We start from the raw sequence: 18,019 nt of genomic DNA, 5'->3' as shown, positions 1-18,019 counted from the left end.
ATGGCGGGCCCGGTCAGCCTGCGAGAGCTGCTGCTCGGGGCAGCGGCGGGGGCCGGCGCTGCGAGCCCCGCAGGGTCGCCGGCGGAGGGCAGCGGCGGCGGGGCGGGCGGGGCGGAGCCGCCGTGGCGGGAGGATGAGATCTGCGTGGTGGGAATCTTCGGCAAGACGGCGCTGCGCCTCAGCTCCGAGAAGTTCTCGCTGGTGAACACCGTGTGCGACCGGCAGGTCTTCCCCCTGTTTCGCTGCCAGGACCCGGCGGAACCAGGGCCCGGGGCGGGCGCCGAGACCGGAGCCGTGGGGGAGGCCGGCGGAGCCGGGGACGCCGGGGCGGGCGGCGGGGAGTCGGCGCGGGCGAGCGTGGCAGCCCCAGAAGCGGCCAAGGAAGACCCGACGTCCAAGGACTACAGCCTCCTCCAGGCCTACTACAACCAGGAAAGCAAAGTCCTGTACCTGCTGCTCACGTCCATCTGTGATAACTCGCAGCTGCTCCGAGCCTGCCGCGCCCTGCAGAGCGGGGAGGTGGGAGGGGGCCTGTCCTCCCTGCCGCACGCCGAAGCCCACGAGTTCTGGAAGCACCAAGAGAAGCTTCAGTGCCTCAGCCTCCTCTACCTTTTCTCCGTCTGTCACATCCTTCTCTTGGTCCATCCTACCTGCTCCTTTGATATCACTTACGACCGAGTCTTTAGAGCTCTGGATGGGCTGAGGCAGAAGGTGCTGCCCCTCCTCAAGAGTGCTATCAAGGACTGCCCAGTGGGCAAAGACTGGAAGCTAAATTGCCGGCCTTGCCCACCCAGACTCCTCTTTCTCTTTCAACTCAATGGGGCTCTTAAGGTGGACCCTCCTCGGAACCAAGACCCCGCCCATCCAGATAAGCCCAAGAAGCACTCTCCCAAAAGGAGGCTCCAGCATGCCTTAGAGGACCAGATCTACCGCATCTTTCGGAAGAGTCGTGTCCTGACCAATCAGAGTATCAACTGTCTCTTCACCGTTCCTGCCAACCAGGCTTTTGTGTACATTGTCCCTGGAGGGCAGGAGGAAGACCCAGTAGGCATGTTGCTGGACCAGCTTCGGAGCCACTGCACTGTGAAAGACCCAGAGTCCCTGTTGGTTCCTGCACCCCTTTCTGGACCTAGGCGATACCAGGTGATGAGACAGCACAGTCGCCAACAGCTTTCCTTCCATATAGAGAACAGCAGCAGCTCCAGCTCTTCTTCAGGCCAGCTTGTGGATTTCACCCTCCGAGAGTTTCTGTGGCAGCATGTTGAGCTGGTACTAAGCAAGAAGGGTTTTGATGACAGTGTGGGCAGGAACCCACAGCCTTCCCACTTTGAACTCCCTACCTATCAGAAGTGGATTGCAGCTGCTTCAAAATTATATGAAGTAGCCATTGATGGGAAAGAGGAAGACCCTGCTTCTCCCACAGGAGAAATAACCTCTAAGATTTTAAACAGTATCAAAGTTCTGGAGGGGTTTTTGGATATTGACACAAAATTCTCAGAAAACCGTTGTCAGAAAGCATTGCCCATGGCTCACAGTGCCTACCAGTCCAATCTGCCCCATAATTACACAATGACTGTCCATAAGAATCAGCTTGCCCAGGCTCTTCGGGTATATAGCCAACATGCCCGGGGCCCTGCCTTTCACAAATATGCCATGCAGTTGCATGAGGACTGCTACAAATTTTGGAGCAATGGTCACCAACTTTGTGAGGAGAGGAGCTTAACAGATCAACACTGTGTACATAAATTTCACTCACTACCTAAATCAGGTAGCTGAAATTTTCTTAATTGTATTGAAGTCACTTTGTTTCATCTGAGTTTTTGTTTTGGTTGATGAGAGAATCCTATATATTTAGAAAGAGGCAGGTTTTTTTCCCCCCAAACAAAACCTAGTATGTCCACCAATAATTTTTACCAATATTAAAATATGATAAACTAGCCTTATGAATATCAGTGAATTAGCAAATAACCAGAAAATGGAATTAAAAATTTTAAATTAAATATTAACTGTAGCTATGAAAAGGGTATATTGAATTCTAACTTGATTTGATTATGGCCAGGTTTAATAATTCAAGACCTCTTTATTAAGCACATACTTCTAACAGAGCACTATGCTAGATGCTGTTTGGTCAATGTAATGTTAAGCAACAGGAAAGATTTACAAGACTCCTTAGATCTTTAAAGTAAAAACATGTTTTGTTTTGTTTTCTTTTTTACTCCTTCAGTTTCTTCTGCCATATACTTTAGACTTCTGTCTGTTAGAGAATTTTTCAGAGAAGTTCTGGGGTTGGAAAAAGTAGAATGTAGATTAAGCTTGACCTTCTCTTGGTGTTTGTGAAGTAAATATTGCCCATTGATCTATTATAGGAGAAAAGCCAGAAGCTGATAGAAATCCTCCTGTCTTGTATCACAACAGCAGAGCTCGATCCACTGGTGCCTGTAACTGTGGAAGGAAGCAAGCACCTCGAGATGACCCCTTCGATATCAAAGCAGCTAATTATGACTTTTATCAGGTAGTTACTTAATGTTCATTTTCACTTGTTTTCTGAATACCAGATAATTGAAGAACAATTGTTTAATTGCTTTATTAAAAAAACTAACATTGAACTACAATATAGCCTATTAACCATTTACATTTAAATTAGTTTGTCAGTGTATAAAGTATCTTTGGTTGCTTTTTTGCAGAGATGGGAAGGGGGGTTTCCCAAGGAATGGAACATTGCATACAATGCTAAATGATTGGTTTTGCTAAATTTTCTTCTTTCCCTCTTTTTCTTTTTTCCAAAAAAAAAAATGCCATGTTATGAGGGAATGGCTCTTTCAGAAAGGGGAGGAACATAAGGGAAATTCAAGTGATATTAAAAGATAGCAATAAAAACTTAATTTAAAAAAAGTATCGTGGGAGGACAGGAGTCACACAGGATGGACAAGCATGGATGGGTTGCAGTCCGCATGTGTGGAGAGAATATCCAAATTGATTAGATCATAAGTCATTTGAGTGTGAAGCGTCATACCAGTTTTTCAGTTACTCCCTCTAAGTACTCATTAGGTCTCTTTGTCCATTCAGTTTCATTCACTTTTTCTTTATATTATTATAGTTAATGTACTTAGAAAATTCCTACTTTAAGAGAGAGAAGATGTGATAACTATATTGGTATGATTTTGTATGTGTGCAGTAAAAAGAGCTCACTATGATTGATCTGACGTTGGTTTTCGTGAATATTAAATTACATTGTTTGGTAATTTGGCTTAAATGATGGATTTTGATACTGTTTTTAAGCCTGTTTGTTGCCTGAAACAAAAGATTAATTATATTACATTTCTCATAGCTTCTAGAAGAAAAATGTTGTGGAAAACTGGATCATATCAATTTCCCAGTATTTGAGCCAAGTACCCCTGATCCTGCTCCTGCCAAAAATGAATCATCACCTGCCCCTCCAGATATAGATGCTGAGAAACTTAAAGAAAAAGAGCCTCAAACCCAAGGAGACAGCACAAGCCTGAGTTTAGCACTGAGTCTTGGTCAGTCCACTGACAGCTTAGGCACATATCCAGCTGACCCCCAAGCAGGAGGAGACAACCCTGAAGCTCATGGACAAGGGGAAGTAAAGACGGAGAAACGTCCAAACTTGGTTGATCGTCAGGCGTCCACTGTTGAGTATCTTCCAGGCATGCTACATTCAAATTGCCCTAAAGGTCTTTTACCCAAATTTTCCAGCTGGTCTTTGGTCAAACTAGGCTCTGCTAAGTCTTACAACTTTCATACTGGCTTAGACCAACAGGGTTTCATTCCAGGAACAAATTATCTTATGCCTTGGGACATTGTCATCAGGACAAGATCTGAAGATGAAGGAGACTTAGACACAAACTCTTGGCCAGCTCCAAATAAGGCTATTCCTGGAAAGAGAAGTTCAGTTGTGATGGGAAGAGGAAGGCGGCGAGATGATGTTGCTCGAGCTTTTGTGGGATTTGAGTATGAAGACTCTCGTGGTCGGAGGTTCATGTGCTCTGGCCCTGACAAAGTGATGAAAGTAATGGGAAGCGGACCAAAGGAATCCGCAATCAAAGCCCTCAATAGTGATATGCCCTTATATATTCTGTCATCATCTCAGGGTCGAGGACTAAAACCACACTATGCTCAACTTATGAGGCTTTTTATTGTGGTTCCTGATGCTCCTTTACAGATAATATTAACGCCTCAGGTAAGGAAGGAAAAAAAAAAAGAATACTGATGTGCCTTTGGATCATACTAAAAAAACTTTTTTTTCATTTATTAATTTATTTATTTTAGTTTACAACATTCACTTCCACAAGATTTTGAGTTCCAAATTTTCTCCCCATCTCGTCCCTACCCCTACCCCAAGACAGTGTGCGTTGTGAATACCCCTTCCCCTAATCTGCCCTCTCTTCTATCCCCCCCCCCTTATCCCCTTTCTTTCTATTTCCCTGTAGGACAGGATAGATTTCTATACCCCATTGCCTGTATATCTTATTTCCCAGTTGCATGTGAAACAAAAAACATTTTGTTTTAAAATTATAAAATAAAAGTAGTTCACTGAGCAACAAGTTACTGAATGCCTTTTATGTACATTCTACAGTGTCAGGCAAAACTTAAACTTTTTGAGTCAGCATTGATTTCTGAAAAGGAGAAGTAAAGTGTATTGATTTTTCCAACCAATTCATTCTATTAAAATATGGCAATTTTATTCAGGGATTGGGATTTAAATTTTAGATCTCTAAGGAAAGACTGTACTTATTACTATTTGAAATTTATTATAGACCAAATAGGTCAGATAGACTGTTACAAACTAAGTTGGTTGGATATGTATAATTTTAGAGAGGCAAATCTATCTGCTTAGTCATATGTTATTCAAACCCAATGATTAACTCTTTAGGATATTGTGCCACTGATGTATATTGTTAAATTACCTTTCTGAGAAATATAAGGTATTTTTTTCTTTACATTTTTTTCAGGTGCAACCAGGCCCACCACCTTGTCCAGTATTCTACCCTGAGAAGCAGGAAATCACTCTTCCACCTGATGGACTATGGGTACTGCGGTTCCCTTATGCTTATGTGACTGATCGTGGACCTTGTTTTCCTCCCAAGGAAAATGTGCAGTTAATGAGCTACAAGGTCATCCGAGGGGTTCTTAAAGCAGTTACACAGTAGTGTTTTCCAAACAGATCAGTTCTAGTCTTGAACTACTTTTTCGGCTCAACCTGGCTTTTAATTACAAGGGTTAACATCTGGACAGTAATTGTTTCATTATTTGGGAATACTGTTGCTATTTATTGGGAATACAATTCACCTTCCTAATAAAAATTGGATGTTCTCAAAAGGAACAAGAAAGATACACCTATTACTGTTGATCCCTCTTATTTCCTTCTTTGTGTTTCAGTATTCTACATTAAAACATTATCAAGGGGCAGCTAGGTGGCGCAGTGGATAGAGCACCGACCCTGGATTCAGGAGGACTTGAGTTCAAATCCAGATTCAGACACATAACACTTGCTAGCTGTGTGACCCTGGGCAAGTCACTTAACCCCATTTCCTAGCCAAAAAACAAACAAAAAAACCATTATCTTCTGTAATTGAATTTGCATCCCAAAATGTTGAAAGATGAAAGATAATCCTGGTATTGAATAAAATAAATGTTTGGACTGGGATTTTCGTTAAGAAGTAGTTATTAAAAATTTCATCAAAATAGAGTAATATTTGATAAGATTAATCTGGTAAGAGTGAAAGGTGGTTTAGCTTCTTAAGTACTTATTTATCAATTATTATTGTATCTGTTAAGGCTTTTTTGTGTTTGTTTTTTAACCATTATATTCTTGGGTCAAAGATGGACCAATTTTTAAAACAAACACTGAAACTTATATGAAATAATCATATTAGCCCAAAATTTTAACATAAACTGTATTCTTAGACATTTGTGCCATGAAACAATTCATTGAGACATAGAATCTTCTTAACCCTTAACGGTAGACGTGAATAAAGATAGTGGTGCTAATGTGTCAGACTTATTTGATAACCTTTTTAGCATAATTGAGCAGCCCTACCCAGCAAAATTAAATGCATTTTCTTTTTTTAATGCTCTATTGATGCTTTTTACTTTTTTTAATATTACTGTCATGCCCCAGTCTTCTCCTTACCCCTGAAATAGAAGCTTCCTATATAACAAATGAGTACAGTTAGGAAAAGCTAATTAACACTTTGACTGTATCTGAAAATGTATACCTTATTCTGCACCTGTTGCCTACCACCTCTTCACCTAGGCAGGAAGAAGCATACTTTCCATAAGTCCTCTGAAGTCACGAGTGGGTACTGCATTGATTGCAGAGTTCTGAGGTATTTTAATATTTTTTGTTACATTGTTGTGGTCATTGTGTAAATTATTCTCTTGAGTATGTTCTGTATCAATTCACGTATCTTTACAATTTTGTGAGACTTTATTTGTCATTTCTTATGGTATAATAATTCCATTATTAGCTAGGTAGCTAGGCGGTGCAGTGGATAGAGTTCTGGAGTCAGGAGCAATAGGAGTCAGGAAGCTCTTTGATATTAGAAAAACTGCTGTGTGTGTGTGTGTGTGTGTGTGTGTATCTATCTATATCTATCTATCCATATTTTTTTTAACATACGGAACTTTTTCCTCTATCAGTCACTTCCTTAGGGTATATATACTTAGCAGTGGTATTGCAGTGTCAAGTGATGTATAGTTTAGTGCAGTGGTGTCCAACTCAAATAGAAATGGGGGCCACCAAACTGTATGTAAGGATTCCTGTGGGCTAGATATTGACTTGGAAAACCACATATTCACATCATCTGTGTTTTATTTATTTTGTTAAATATTTCCCAATTGCATTTTAATCTTGCTCAGGTCACACTTGGGGGGAGAGTGTTGTGGGTCACCAGTGAGTGTAAGAGTGTTTGACAACCTCTGGTTTAGTGAATTTTTTCCATATAATTCCAAATTGTTTACCAGAACTTTGGGACCAATTCACGGCTCCAGTGTCAGTGTGTTAGTGCCCATGCCTTTGCATAAGGCCCCCAACGTTATCATCTTATCTTCTGTCATCTTTGCCAAACTGGCAGGTATAATAAGGTGGAACCTCAGAGTTGTCTTTATGAAAACCTTCAAATTTTTTGTCATTGAAATCATTCATTTAATCCTCTAATCACCTCTATCCCATGTTTTGGTAGACAAAGTTGTCCAGGATACTTCACTCCACTTGCAAATAATCTTTTAAATGATATGCAGTTTTTTATATTTAGGTCATGTATCCAATTGGAGCTTATTTTGTGATAGATGTTGGTGTTGATCCAGCCCTAATTTTTGCCAGACTACTTTCCATTCTTTAAAAGCAGATTTTCTCAAATAGGAAGAAGCAGTTATTAGTGCTTCATTTTAGACTACAAGAGAAAATATGTAATTAGGCAACTGTTTTTCAAAGCCAATAAGTTTGTTAGGTGTATTTTTTTGCCCATATAACTGTGGCTTCATTAAGTAAATGGGAACTGAACTGGTGAGGATTATTGTTTATATCCTTCCTTTCCTTAGAGTTCTACCTTAATCCATTGTCTTTTATATTAGTTTTCTAAAGTCTTGGCAGCTTGCACATTTATTCCTGGGGGTGGAGTGGGGAATTTGTACTGAATATTAGCCTGCATTTCTTAAGCACTGGACTTTTCTGTGGGACAGCTGCAAATTGTTTTTATTTTTATTTTTTGAAATTTATTCTTTATGGCCAGCAGCAACATAATGTGAAAGTTAAAGGTCTTTGAAAGAATGTATCTGTTGAACAAATAATATTCTTAGTGTTCTTTTCATTTTTGGTATTACTTTTTTATTTGGTGGAACTTTAATCCTGTTTACAGTTAATAAATAACTTTTCCATATTTTCCTCTGATAATAATGGGAATTTACTTCAGATGGGATTTTTTAAAAAATCACAGATTATTCTGCTAGTAGTATGATATTTATTATGCATTTAAACAATGAGTAGCATGTTAATTTTTTTAAATCTTTAAACAGCTTGACAGGTTGCTTTATCAAGTTTTTTTATTGTTCACTGAGCTCATAAAAATGACACTTTTGGCAATTTTCTTTTTTATCTGACTGACATTATAGTGGAAAAAAAAAAAGAAAAACTAATGATTTTTATGAAATTCATGACTTGGCCCCATCTTATCTAGTCTTATACTTTACTCTTCTTCATACATTTATGATCCAGCTACACGGCCTACTTGCATGACAATCCATCTTGTCTCCTTGCCTTTTCACTGGCTCTCCCCCATGCTTGAAATGTACTCCCTCTTCACCTCTGCCTCTTTTGAGAGGCAACTCAAATCCCACTTTCTTTTTTTTAATTTAATTTTTTCAAATCCTACTTTCTGCAGATGTTTCTTGTCATCTCCCTAGCTCCTAGTGCCTCTAATATTACCTTCTGTCTATTCTTTGTATCTTTCATGTACCTAGTTATTTTCATGTTATCTTCCCTGTTAAAATGTGAGGTCCTTGAGGACAGGGACTATGTTTATCTTTCTTTGTATCTTCAGTGTTGAGCCCAGTGCCTGGTACATAGTTGGTGCTTAATAAATGCTTGTTGATTGACTTAAAGATACATTCTGTTGCTACAGCATATAAACCCCAGAGGATATTCTCCATTCTCCTACCTCCAGAGAGAATGTCTATTTATATGAAGTCTTTTTATACAAATATTTATACATTTATACAGATGAAGTCTATTTATAAATAGATGTGTTCTTTAAAAGTTGAATGTAAATTGGATTTTTGAAAGTTGAATCCATTTATTCTGTACTTTATGTGTTTTCTGAGACTCAAGTATGGAATCTCTGCAAAAAAGGAGCTAGGTAAAGACAAAAGCCTTCAGCGAAATGAAATTTTTTTTGGAGGGAGGGGGAAGGTGCTAGGAAATTTTTACTATAATGAGAACATATAAGCCTAAGAATTAACCATGATTCCTTTACCTAAGTGTTCTGTGTCTAAGAGACATCTAGAGATGTGGGAGATTTCTTTTTTATAACAACCTCAAAAAAGGGTAGCAATATATATCATAGACTTAGAGCTGAAGAGAATCTTAATGGCTATTTAGTCCAACTCCCTCATTTTACAAATGAGGAAGCTCAGGCCTAAACAGGTGGTAAGTGTCAGAGCAGGGATCCAAACCCAAGTCTTCTCAGTTCAAAGCCAGTATTCATTCTATCCCACTGTTGTTCCTACTCCTGCCACTTCTTTACTCTAAGGAAAAGAATAAACCATGAATTTGGCTAAGTCTTTTTTTTTAAACCCATTATCAACCTATATAACCTTTTGGTATTCTTTAAGCTTATTCTGGAGCAGCTAGGTATCGAAGTAGATAGAGTGTTGGACCTAGAGTCAGGAAGACTCATTTTCATGAGTTCAAATCTAGTCTCAGACATTAGCTTTGTGACCCTGGGCAAGTCACTTAACCCCTGTTTGCCTTATCTGTAAAATGAGCTGGAGCAGGAAATGGCAAACCACTCCATTATCTCTGCCAAAAAAACCACAAATAGGGTCAAGGAGAATCAGAAACAACTGAAAAACAACAACAACAAAAAGCTTATTATGTTTAAATAATACTCTTCATTTGCCCAAGATTTACTTATTTCCTGTGATCCCTTAGTTCTAATAGTACAAGATTTGGTGAAGAAGCCTATAGGTGCACCCTAACTATACTTTTTCAAATAAAATTTTTATTTGCCTACTACATAATATACAAGGTACTATCTGAAGATGCTATTATTTTCTTTTTAAAATATTTCATAGATTTTTATTCTCTACTTTACCAGTAGAGTATATCTACTGACAGTATCTTACTCTAGTGCCTTACTGTAGCATAGAGGTGATCCTGGGGTTTCAAAAGCTGCCTTCACTGTATAGGTTCTACCAACGTGGAAAGGCTTTGAGTATGAGTCCAGTGCCAGATGAGGATTAGCTAGCCTAGCTAAATTCAGAGATTTTATCACCAGATGGTTGGTTGACATTAATTTGTGCATGGGCAACTAAAAAAAAAAAAACACTTAGGTGCAGAAATTAATCTGTATTCGCAGAGAAGTACCTAGGCTAACAAAATAATAGATAATAAAGTTTGACTGTTCATATCTTACCTCAAGGTTTTTAGGATAAAGAGTTCTAATTTTAGAACTCATACTTGCCCTTACAAACCATCAGCCATTATAATTTCCCCTTAGACCATCTCCTGTGTTTTTATGTCTTTCTTAGGCTGTGACAGTTAGAATTGTGCTGAGTATTCCAGGCCTGCCCTCCTAGTGGAAAGAGAACTGGGCTTGGGAGTGAGAACCCTAGGTTCAAGTCCTGATTCTACTACTTCTAGCTGTGTCACTCGTCACTGAATCTTTTCTGGACCTTAGCTTCCTTCTCTGTAAAATGAGGGAGTTGAACAAGATCACCTCTAAGACCCCTTTTAGCACCAAATCATTGAGTTTATGACTTGGACAAGGCTAGGGTAATGTGTTCTTTTTTATTTACCCTTCCAATCAAGTTTTTGCTTTTTTTTGTCCACTGGTCATTGAGTGATATTTCCAGTAAATAGTATAAAATGACTTCTAAATTCCATTCTTGGTCTGATTGTTCAGTAACAGTGAAAGGGCCAGAATTTAAGAATGCTTTGTAGGACTGAGTAGTGTTCATTTGGTGCATTGCATTTTTTTTTATTCATAAAGCAAAGAGATAGTAAGATGAAATTTTTTATTTCAAAGTAAGATCATATTTTTGTGTCAATTGATGTTCCTAGACCTTCTAGTATTTTTTCTTACTAAATGCCTTAATTTCCTTATGCTTGAAACAATTGTCTTTCTGCACATTTACATATCCATAACATTTTCTTTTTTTCTTTTTGTTTTTTGAGGCAATCAGGGTTAAGTGACAAGTGCCCAGGGTCACACAGCTACCACCTAGCTAAGGCCGGATTTGAATTCAGGTCCTTCTGACTCAAGGGCCTGTACTCTATCCAGTGGCCACCTAGCTGCCCAATCTATAACATTTTCTAAAGTTTAAATCTTGCCCTTGGGCTGTTCCTCAGCAAATTGTAGATTAGTAAGATAAGATTCTTGGAGAAACGATTCCTTTTCAGTTAGGATACTTTATATTTCACTTACTCAGTGATCATATTATTTATTTCATCTACTTACTGCGTACTTTAGTGAGACTAACTTGTCTATAGTTCACAGGATGTGTCTTAGGTTTGGGAATTATATTGGCAGTTCCTAAGTGTGCCAACATCAGATTTGCAGCCACGACAAAATTGTTAGGTAGACTCCATCCGGCTGCAGTGATCAATATGTTGGATTGGTCGATTAAAACTACAACAACTAATGCACTTATTTCTATGTAGAAAACCAGGCATTTTAAAAGTGGAAGGACCTTAGAAAATGCCTAGCTAGGCTAGATGTGTTGGCCCAGACCTTGTAATCTCTCTTCCACCAGGGATGCAGAGGCTAGAGGGTTTTCTGAGCTAGGGAGTTCTGAGCTGCTGGGGGCCCAAGCTGATTGGTTGTGTCCACTGTCTGAACCCAGTATGTGAGCCCCTGAGACTGGAGGGCCCCAGGTTACCTAAGGAGGGGTGAACTGGGCCAGGGTGGAGATAATCAGTTTAAAGCTTCTATTATCAGTAGTGAGATCAGGCCTGTGAGTAGCCACTGCATTTTCTAGCCTAGATGGGAGTGATACCTAGACTAAAAAAAATGCCTAGTCCTTAAAAATTGAGATTCTTAATTATTCAAATGAGGAGAAGGGCCCAGTGATTTGCTCAGTGTCATACGGCAAGTTATTTTCAAAGTCTGCATTGGAACCCATGTCCTAAATTGCAAGCCACTGCCTTCATCTGAAGATTTGTCTGCTACAAATGGCAGTGTAGGAGTGGAAGACTCCATATATCTAACCAATTAAAGTCCAAGATTAAGAATTCATTTAATCTCTACTGTTGCCTTTTGATCCTTTGTGTACCTTTTGTGCAGGGATTAATTAGTCCCATTGTGTCTGTCCTTAGATTCCTTCCTGCCTTTGATGTGTGTAAAGAACTTCTTACTGGTTTAGTTTTTTGTAAATGGTTCAGCAAACTCTGAACTGCTTTACTTGTTTAACTTATCTGATTTCAGAAGGGTGATCATTTCATCTTAAAAGATTTAATCTTCTCTGTCAAAATAGCCTGTTTTTTATTGCCAGTTAGCTACGTAAAGTTTTTGCTTTTTTTTTTTTTTTTTTCCTGTCCTTTTGAGTGCCTATGGTGTACTTTCCCTGGACTTCCCCTTTGGGTTTTAAGTTTTAGAAAGAAATTTATTTGATTATTTGGTAGAGGAGAGAGCTGGAAGCTCCCTATCTAATCTCTTTGAGGTTGGTATTATAGGGGCAGCTAGGTGAGGCAGTGGATAGAGCACCGGCCCTGGATTCAGGAGGACCTGAGTTCAAATCCAGCCTCAGACATATAACACTTACTAGCTGTGTAACCCTGGGCAAGTCACTTAACCCCATTGCCTAACCAAAAAGCAAATTAAAAAAAAAAAAACAAAAAGAGGTTTGTATTATATAGGGTTCAGACAAGCACACAAACTGCTGGTAGCAGTCCAGCCAACTCAGTCCACCCAATTTGTAGAGAGGGCAGGTTCCCAGGGTATATCAATAAGCATAAACATTCAAGTTATGGTCAATTGAAATGTAAACATAAACATTCAAATTTGAGGAACCCAAAACACAAGCTTTCAGTTGACCCAAGGCTTGAGTGAGATCCAAGCATTGCCTGAAGTTTCCTGTTATTTTTTTAAGTAATATTTTTTTTAATGTTTTGGCATACTTTCATTTTCTGAAATTTATGTATATTGATGATTGGACTGGATGATTTAAAATCCACATATACCTTCATAAATAGGCAGCTAGGTGGTGCAGTGGATAGAGCTCCAGCCTTGGAGTCAGGAGGACCTGAGTTCAAATGTGACCTCAGACACATAACACTTACTAGCTGTGTGATCCTGGGCAAGTCACTTAACCCCATTGCCTAGCCAAAAAGCAAAAAATAAAATAAATAAATAGGTTGTCTGGCAGCTTGGTGTGAATTTAACTAGCTTTTAGGTAAGTCTCTTCATCTTTGTGGGCTTTAGTTTATTCATATGTAACAGGATCTTCAAAGGTCCTTTCTAGCTGTAAAGGTCAATATGAATCCATGATTCTGTAAATAATCCTGCTTTTGTAACCAGGAAATGAGAGGTATACCCTGGGATCTGTCTTAATATTGCATATGGTACTTATATATAGCATGGGAGGCACTTAATGATGATTATTTAAATTACATTTATAATTATCTTAGTCCGCCTTTTAATCATGCTTTCCTGTCTGGTAAGTGGCAGATTTACAAACCTTTGACCCAGTCTGAGGGGTTTGCTTCAAAAGACTCACTCCTGCAGGTGACGCATCCTCTTAGGAAGCTTCCCTCCAGTAACCCATGTGCGCTTGCGCGTTGGGACCCCTTTGTTACTCCCCCCACCCCAGCCTCCGGGTCTGGCTGCGCTTGCGCAGTGGGCCCTGCGCCGACAAGTGTATTAGAGCCCAGGCTCCGGCTGGGGGCGAGCAGACCTGGAGCAGCCGACGGAGCTGCCGGGTCTCCTTTTGGTGCTGTTGCCTCCGCCGCCTAGCTCGCAGGGCCGAGCGTTAGGGGCGAGGGCCGTACTGGGTGGGGACGGCCCTCCGCACTCCTGCAGCTGCGATGTCGCCCTCGGCGGCGATTTACTTGCTGTCCACACTGGGGGGCTATGTGGTGACCTCCTTCCTGCTGCTCAAGTACCCAACCCTGCTACACCAGAGGAAGAAGCAGCGATTCCTCAGTAAACACATCTCTCGCCGCGGAGGTGAGCGCGTCGGCGCTGACGGCGTAGGGGAATGGTGGGTGGGGAGTGATGGACCCCTCCCGGAGAGAGGCATTGGAGCCAGAGGAGGTTGGGGGGAGGCGGGGACGTAGATGTAGGGTTTCCAGGGAGCTGCTGCTCCTGTGTAACGAAGGGCGGGGGTCTCCAGAGGAAAGCAGGCGCTAATGCAGGGGGTCGCCTTAAGGCTTTCCCTGCGGACGCAGAGGCGCTGTAACGATGGTCCCCCGTGGAGGACACAGGGGTGCTGTGTCGGGGTACCAGGTGGGGGGCTACCGGGTCGCTGTAATGCGGCTCCAGCTTGGGGGGACATTGGGATGCTGCGTGGGAAAGTGGGGCCGCCGAAACCATGGTCCTGCGTGAGGGACACGGGGGCTGAAACGTTGGTTTCTGATCCCTAGTGGGGGATTGCAGGGACTCTGTAACGGGGGTCTCGTAAGGATGGTCTCTGGTGGGGGTTGCCGGAGCGTCATAACGATGGCTTCGGCGGGGAATGCAGAAATCCTGTAACGGGGTTTGAGGGTGGGAGATACTAGGGCGCTGCATCGGAGGTCTCAGGTGGAGGACGGCAGGGGCGTTCTATTCGGCATATCTGTTTGGGGTCCCTTTAAAGAATGGGTCCGAAGCTTGAGGTGAGGTGTAAGTTTGGGGTATTCGGGGTGTTGCTACAAGGAAGTGCTGGAGATTATTATCAAGGGGAGGAAGGGGTTATCTCGGGGTCAATAGTGGGCGAAGGGGGAGAGAAACGTCTGACGAATCAGGAAACGGCCTGTGGCTCTTCTGGTTTGCGGGGGTCCTCCAGGCTTCTTTGAATTCTCTCGCCTGTGGAAGGGATCCAGGATCGAAGGCTTGAAGCAATGAGCTCAGCTTAGGCGCCTACATGTAACCATGGTTTCCAGCACTAGCTTTTCAGACCACCAACTTGGAGTGGGAAATTAGGGCTCAGCTGGAATGACTTTCTCAAGGTCACTTCGAGCGGCATCTTTGCAGAAAGAACCCGTGGTCTCCTGTCTCCCACCTGTTCAATGCAGCCCTGACACGAACACCGGGAGGAATAAACCGATAGCTAAAACGATTAAGCATACCTGGGATTCACATCTCACCCCTGACACTGCATGTGTGACAGGTCATTTAAGCTCCATGTGCCCGTTTCCTCAACTGTAAAGAGGTAGACAGCCTCTGAGGCCCCTCTAAGGAGCTCTGATCCTATTGTATGAAAAGATTATTTTGCTGATAGAAGAAGCAGGCCTGGATACTCCAACTCTAAATTTTTCTAGCTAGCTTTTTCAGAGGCCTTTGTCTCTGTATTTCAAAACAATGTATACTGAATCCAACAAACATTTTTAAAGCGTCTGAAGGTACTTTGCTAGGCAATGAAGATACAAAGACAAAAGACAGAAGTCCCTTCCTTGAAAGAACTTAACACATTTGTGTTCCTGGAGCTGTTCAAGGTGCTGCAACAAAAATAACCGTAGCACCCACCAGCACCAAGCCCTACCCAATCATGAACTTAATTATTTAGAGATTAACTTTAAGACATGGTGCCTGCCTTCTAGAACTGCCGTTTAAACTTGAATTGTTAAATCTGCTGGTCCCCTTTACAACCAAAGGACTAGGGCAAACCAAAACTTTAAAATGTGGTGGAAATATCTCTCATTCATCAGTCAGTCAACTTATTAAGGGCTTATTTATTGCCAAGTACTGGGTTAAGCAATGGAGGTACAAGGAAGAGAAGGTCTTATCTAAAGATGGATTTAATCTTTATTCTAGTTGATTGCTGTTGAGGTAGGGAGTAAAGTTTCTCACTGATCACCAGTTGTGAACTACCCAGATCTGGCTCAGTTTATTTCCTTTCTAGTAGATGTGGTATATACACTTGATGACTAAACTGCGGGGAGTTAAATAAACACTGTTGTCTCATCCTGTGCACTAAATACCAAGCTTTAAGATTGTGTCTTTTGCTCTATAATCAGTTTTCATTGGTGATCACCTGGTTGGGCATAGGGAAGATCAGAAGAAAAGAATTAAAATGATTAACTCATGTGTTACGGATACATAAAAAGAAAGAAAATACAAAAAAAAGAAAGTGTTAGACATAGCATTCTATCAAAGATGTTTTAATCAAATGAATTCATATGTGTACAATACATGCTATATAACAGGGCAGTTAGGTGGTGCAGTACATTGAGTGCTGGTCTTGGAGTAAGGAAGACCTGAGTTCAAATGTGGCCTCTGGTCACTTGCTAGCTGTGTGATATTTAGCAAGTCACTTAACAAGTACCTGCCTCAGTTTCCTCAGATGTATAATGGGGATAATAATAGCACCTACCTCCCAGGATTGTTGTGAGGGTCAAATGAGGTATTTGTAAAGTGTTTATAACAGTTTCTGGCACATAGTTGGCACTATTTAAAGGTAGCTATTGCTATTGTTGTTACAAGTCCTATATATATAAGACATTCAGGGCTCAATAGTGTAGTAGGAAAAAAAAACCCAACTAGAATTGGAGTCAGTAGATCTGTGTTGGAATCCTGGCTCTGCACACTTACTGGGTATGTGACCTGAGTTAGTTCCTTAAATTATCTGAGGCTTTATTTCTTCATCTGAAAAATGATAAGAAAAAATATACGGCTACCTTACTAGGTTTTAGTGAGAATAAATGAGGCAATGTTCAGAATACTCCGTAAACTGTAAAGTACTCTACAAATGTCGGCTACTCTTGTGTGCAGTTAAATTTTTATACAAAGAAAAGTAAATCTTAAGCTTTTTGAAGTTCTGCAACTAAGGTAGTTATTGACTTACAGAGTTGGAAGGTAAGTTGGAGATTCAGTGGCTTCACACAGTAGATCTTATTCTGTAGGTATAGAGAATCCCTTTTGATACCAAATTTTGCATACCTCCCACATGATACTAGTACAACATTGATTAAAAAGGTACATAATGAGAATGATTGGTGTGCATATGAATTTGGGTCACTGGTATCACTCACCCCCTCATTTCACAGATGAGAAAGTTCAAACTTGAGAGGAGGTTGAGTAACTGGTCAAACTAATTAGTCACACAGCTAACTTAATCAAAGAACTGGGACTAGAAAACAAATTTCTTAATTTTTAGTTTGGTATTCATCCCATTGTCCCAGGCTGCTAGTAAATTATTTCTAAAACACTTTGTTTCCCCATAAAGATGAAAACTTTTTCCCATTGGTTTCAAATTATATAATTTGAAAAGTAATGTGGTGGTGGAAAGAGATTTGAATACCTGCTTTATTACCTACTATGTATAATGCTTGTATCTACATAATTCACAGTGTTGACCGGATTAAATTAGAATGTATGTAGAACATGATGTGTCTGTGAAGTCCCACATAAATCTCAGTATGTACTTACTTATTAATTATTTGTGAATAGGTATAGGTATATTTATATAAAATAGGAATATTCTAAGATGAGTAACTGAAATCACTTTTTCATGTGAGTTCTGCTATTTCTTCTGACCTAGGGAATAGGTTTATAGCCCTGTGCAGTGATCTTGAATGTATTCAATTAAGAGGCCATATGAATTCCTTCTAAATGATACATATATGATACAGAGAAGCCCTGACTTATACAGTGAATATAGTCTGCAAAACACTGTAATTTAAAACTGCTCCTGAATGAATTGAGTATCCAGGATAGAAACTCAAAACCAAAATTTAATGATAGGATTTCATTTTAAAAGGATATTTAAAAGCAAAATGTTGCGATGGAATTTATAGCTCTACTAATATTGTCGATCACAAATTAGAGATTGCCAGGTGAGAGACAGAGGATAGCGCTGAAGACAAACTTGATTTACTTTGCAAGTAGTAGGCTGTACCTCTTTTGTCTAGTGAAAATCTTGACCTCTGACTCATTGCTAGTTTGCAGATGCCTCCCATATTGTGTAAAAGTGAAGTTGTATACCACAAGAAGTTGAAATATTGGTCATGCTATGTAAAATGTATAACTTGAACCTGTGTAAGGGTGGTCTGGAGTCTATCTGCTTTAACTTTATTTTTGGGTTGAGAAAGAATGGAATCATGTTATGCTTCCAAACTTTCAAATCTTTGCTCTTAAATCTTACC

General features: G+C 40.4%; 2 protein-coding genes across 2 annotated transcripts in view; both read left to right on the top strand.

Moving 5' to 3' along the window:
* Positions 1-5,355, top strand: SMG8 (SMG8, nonsense mediated mRNA decay factor). The gene is made up of 4 exons (XM_027870259.1): positions 1-1,768; positions 2,367-2,512; positions 3,329-4,201; positions 4,974-5,355. The coding sequence occupies exons 1-4, from the start codon at positions 1-3 to the stop codon at positions 5,169-5,171; spliced, it is 2,985 nt and encodes a 994-aa protein (XP_027726060.1). The 3' UTR covers positions 5,172-5,355.
* Positions 5,356-13,655: 8,300 nt separating this feature from the next.
* GDPD1 (glycerophosphodiester phosphodiesterase domain containing 1) overlaps positions 13,656-18,019 on the top strand; it is a 62,491-nt gene continuing 58,127 nt past the window's right edge. Inside the window, exon 1 of the mRNA XM_027870457.1 lies at positions 13,656-13,904. Coding sequence (XP_027726258.1) covers positions 13,763-13,904 — 142 coding nt within the window. The 5' untranslated portion in view covers positions 13,656-13,762. The remainder of the gene's footprint in view (positions 13,905-18,019) is intronic.

The sequence above is a fragment of the Vombatus ursinus genome, unplaced genomic scaffold, assembly GCF_900497805.2.
Source record: "Vombatus ursinus unplaced genomic scaffold, bare-nosed wombat genome assembly UNPS02014797.1, whole genome shotgun sequence".
Classification (NCBI taxonomy): domain Eukaryota; kingdom Metazoa; phylum Chordata; class Mammalia; order Diprotodontia; family Vombatidae; genus Vombatus; species Vombatus ursinus.
The sequence above is the reverse complement of the archived record's forward strand: the minus strand, read 5'-3'. Positions and strand labels throughout refer to the sequence as shown.